This window comes from Cyprinodon variegatus, unplaced genomic scaffold (genome assembly GCF_000732505.1).
Source record: "Cyprinodon variegatus isolate N-32 unplaced genomic scaffold, C_variegatus-1.0 Scaffold663, whole genome shotgun sequence".
NCBI lineage: Eukaryota > Metazoa > Chordata > Actinopteri > Cyprinodontiformes > Cyprinodontidae > Cyprinodon > Cyprinodon variegatus.
Genome location: NW_015151116.1, coordinates 209,014 through 213,626, shown reverse-complemented (window position 1 = coordinate 213,626; position 4,613 = coordinate 209,014). Strand labels below are relative to the sequence as shown.

Sequence of the window (4,613 nt, the reverse complement as noted above, 5' to 3'; positions counted from 1 at the left end):
CGAACCGAACCGTGGATTTTGTGAACCGTTCCACCCCTAATCCATGTACTTCATAAATGTGCAATGACTGGATGTTACAGGAAATGTAACAACAACCATCTGATGAGGTTGTAAAACATAAGACTCTTTTTCTTCACTTACACTTTCCCGTGGGCTGATTCCCTCTCCATTGGGTAGGGAAGACCTCCTACGGGCGGTTGGCGTTCGGTTTGGCGTAGAACTCTCCAGGGGTCTCATCTTGAGCTTCAGCACCTCACAGCAGGCCTGGTCCTCGTTTAAGGTGCTCTTTCCAGCATTAATCACCCTTGATTGAGACAGGAGAGGGGAGGAACCAACAACAGCAGTATAGAACATCAGAATGATACACTAAAAACACTCCCACCAAAACATTAACACTTTAAGACTCGATAAAATCTGCATGAAGTGGAACTCCAGATGTAATATATTTTCTGAGTTTATTAGTTTAGAGATATTACAGATAAATTTAAAATGTGCCATATTTATAGAATTTTAAAAAGTGAACTGAAGTGAACTAAACAATCAAAGATAGATACTTTTGCTTACTTTTACACCTCAAAGGCACATCTATCTTTCTATAATATTAATGCTTACCTTTATCTACTAAATATGGTTTCAGGGCTCTTTCTCCTATCTAAATTAGTTAGATATAATTGCGTTTTTTTAGAAAATGCAAAATATTTTAGGCTACATCAGGTGACATTAAAAGTGCTTATACTCAGAATGATACATATCATCTGCTGCTCAGTGACCGGGTCTCGATGGGGGCAGTCTCAAAGGAGACTTCTAGACATCCCTCTGCCCACACTTCTCCTCTAGCTCCTATGGGGGGAGACCAGGTATTCCAATGCAAGTCATGAGACATAGACCTTTCAATGTATTCTGAGTCTCCTTTGGTTGGGACATGTCTGGAAAACCTCTTGACGAAGGGGTTGAGAGTTCCTCTGAAACTCCGCCACCTTACCCGACTCCTTTCGATGTGGAGGAGCAGCAGCTCTACTCCAAGCCTCTCCTGGATGCTCTAGCCCCCTACTCTATCTCTGAAGGTGTGTTCAGACCACACGCAATGAAGGCGGTGATTCCCCAAGCCCCCCAGGTAGTTACCGCTCTGCATTTCAGGTGCACTGTGTGTACACCCTGGACCGCATCATCAAATAGGAAGAGCTTCAGCTGCGTGAAGCTGACATCCTACTGACGTTTAAAAAACTCAGCAAATAGACTGAATGGTTATTGCTTATTTAGTGCAGATTTATACACTTAAAATACTCATTTGGAAAAATAAAATTCATAAATAAAAAAGTAATGTCATGTGTGAAACTGTTGTGTCCAGAGATATTAAAAAAGTTTATTTGTTTGGTCATCCAGGGGTCAACTATACCCCATTAAGATCAGAATTGAATCAAAATTATCTAGCCTACTTTTTCAGTTCTACCTAATTTATGCAGGTAAATCTATCATTTGTGCTGATTTGGTTTTTAAGATTGAATAATTTAATAACTACAGACAATGACGTCACCATCACGGCAGACGTTAGTGCTGCGATCGTTTCCTGATATAAATTTATTGCATAATATCACATGTCATTCCTGTGCTGGTATTTAATATAACAGTGAGCATGTTTCCCTTACTTAGTGGCAGGAATGATTGTTTGATATTTAGTAAACCGGACATGCCGTTACCCCTAGGAGCCACATAGCATTTCCTGTCAAGGTCTTGCTGACAGATTTTCCAAATAAAAGTGGGACTTAACATCAAGGACTGCTGCTAATTTGTTCTCTATGAACAACTTTTGAATCGCCTTGGGGATGCCCAAAAGGCTCTGAAAAAAAGATTCCACTTTGTTTCATCCAGACGCAGCTCTGATTTGGTCAGATTCGGCAGGACTTCCTCACAAATCTATCCTTGCAAAAAGCACCGATGCTGGGCAGCGGGCAGCGAAAGACTGGGCTCTGTGCTGGAGGTAAGTGAGGACAATTAACAGTCGTTCTAGGACTAAATTAAAATGGCTTTTTTTTTAAAGCCACCTTAATACCTCTTGAGAGTATTACTTATTTCTACCTTGTTTAACATTATTTTCTCTGTATTCTCTGTATTCTATTTCAAGTGAAAAAAGCTTTGCCTACAACCATTCACTGATTGGCTGCCGTTCAACTCGTTTCAATTTCAGCAATCACCGCTCCTCTCTCTCCTTGCAGTGCTGCTGTTTGACAACACCTAAGTTCTATCCAGAAGCTGAACTGAAAAGCTGAACTGCCCTAGCATACACTCTAGGTCTTGACATGAGAGAGACAACAGAATATAATCTGCAAAAAGCAGAGAATCCAAACCAGGTGCTTTTCTTCCCTTGGCTGTGCCTGGAGGTCCTGTCTATGAAAGTACAGACTGGATGGCCCCTAGAACCTATTGTCTCTTTACTCCTTGAGCACCCCTCACAGGGTATGAGGGAAACTATAAAATCTTGGCCCTGTCTGGAAAAATCCCACAAATTATTCAACTAAAGTTTATAATTGAATATGATCTCATATTAGTCAACGATTCTCCCGCTCTTGTGTCATTACATAGTCCCAGAATGATTGGCTATTCACTCAGTACATGCTAACACAGAGAAGCAGAACTATCTATCCCTTAAAACAGGGGTTGGTGTTAAAGATTTTTGCCACTTGCCCGACATTTCATTTGCCCAGAAACAATTTTTACTTGCCCAGTATAATGTTTGATAAATATAGTTCCTAATATTCATTTTTGTATAAATATCAATGAAACATGTTTGTTTTTGTAAATGTTTTTTGTAATTCAGCAAGTTTCCAGGTTCTTGGTGGGTATATGCATGCGTGAGATAATGAACTCAACCCTACATTACCGTGTTAACATGCTTTTCAATCCTTCTTGCACATTCTTTTGTTTTTTCGTTGCTATTAGCACACAAGAAGAGATGCAACCTATTAAAAAAAAATCAATCCAGAAACATTACATTTAACTGACATGTACTACAACTGGCAGATGAATCTACAGCTGGGATCTGCTACAGTCATGGAAAAGCACCAGGGTCACATTAACTCTGTTGCCCTGTTGGAACCGTGCACATGCTGAGGCAGGTTTTATAACCAAAGAAACGGAAGGTTAAGCAGAATAAAACTTTACAAAGCAATATCTGCTTTCCTTTTTCATTCATAATCTCTGCAGATAATTTGTCATTCATTTTAGAAATCTGCCATCTGTGATGTTACATATTTTTGGATAAAAAAGTAAATAGCTTTTTGTTCTGGAAGCAGATAACTTTTCTCTCTATGAATTATATTCAAATTCTCATTTATAGCTGCAAGGAAAAGGTCCTATGAGGCAACATGTTCTCTCTATACAGCTGAGTAAACAGTCTGGATGATAAACATGACAGGAAAATTACTGCACCACCATCTCTCCCCCCGAGTAATGCTGTTTTTAAGTGGTGTTGATGTCACAATATTCTCCACATACCTCTAGTTATACAAGTCACATAGTAGCTGAAAAGAAGACACACTTGTATGTTCTTCAATAATGAGTTTTGGTACAGTTTGTGATTTTGACCTCAGCATTTGAAGTAAGAGTGAAGATCAGGACTAACTCCTTATGACTTTTTAATAGAGTCCCATCGTAAAAAACAAACAAAAAAACAACAAGAACAAAAAATAACAAAGAACTGTCCCTTTAAGTGGTTAGGGAGCAGGCAGTTATGCAACAATATAAAACACGGTTGTGTTTCGCATCCAGTAAAACCATCAGAACCCACTGAGTCTACACCACGTTTTGTAGTTGTGTAAGAGGGAACCTCTGCGTGAAGCAGCGTTCATTTGACCCCTGGAAGATCACAAGTTTAGCAACGGCCTTTTCATCTCCGCTACAAGGGGATGAGCATTCACCATCGACCAGAGACACGCTGAGGCCCAGAGAGCCGGGCCGTCGTATTGAGTTTCCCCACTTCTTCGCCTCTAGGGCTTAGGTTTGACCCAGATTAGAATGTCAGAGCTCTAATCTCTGGTATTATTTCTTTTTAAAATGCCTTAATACTGCATTATAGTTTTTCTCTAAATGTTTTCTTTTCACCCATCAAATTCTTATGAGGTGTAAGAAGCAGTTACTTCCTAAACATGTCTATTCGCTGCAGTATCTGTATCATTAAGAGTATTTAACAAAACTACATAACAACTTGCATGCAATGGGAAGACATTTTGATTATACCCAGATAAAATCTAAGAAATACACCAGATAGGTCAGAGTTGAATTAAGAAACAATTTAAAGCAGTTATGTTATTAATGATCAATCCATCATCTAAATATTAAAAATGAGTAGTAAAACTGAAACAGCTTCAAAGCTGTCATCTAAACTTATTGGGCATTACTGGTAAGGGCAGGGCCAGATTTAGGAAATCTGGGGCCCCAAGCAAAAACAGGCCTGGGGCCCTCTGAATCGAGAAGACAACACATAAAACAGATCTATTATACAGATACAGACATTTTAATAGAATAGACATAAATTATTTTTCTATGTTTTGTCCCTCCCTTCTTTTCTTGTTGTTTTACTCTCTATGTTTTGTACTCAGCTGACTTTTCATGCTGTC

General features: G+C 39.2%; 1 protein-coding gene across 1 annotated transcript in view; it reads right to left on the bottom strand.

Moving 5' to 3' along the window:
- Positions 1–4,613, bottom strand: part of LOC107096986 (protein phosphatase 1H-like) — a 69,105-nt gene that overhangs the window by 49,437 nt on the left and 15,055 nt on the right. The window contains exon 2 of the mRNA XM_015393925.1: positions 142–304. Coding sequence (XP_015249411.1) covers positions 142–304 — 163 coding nt within the window. The remainder of the gene's footprint in view (positions 1–141; positions 305–4,613) is intronic.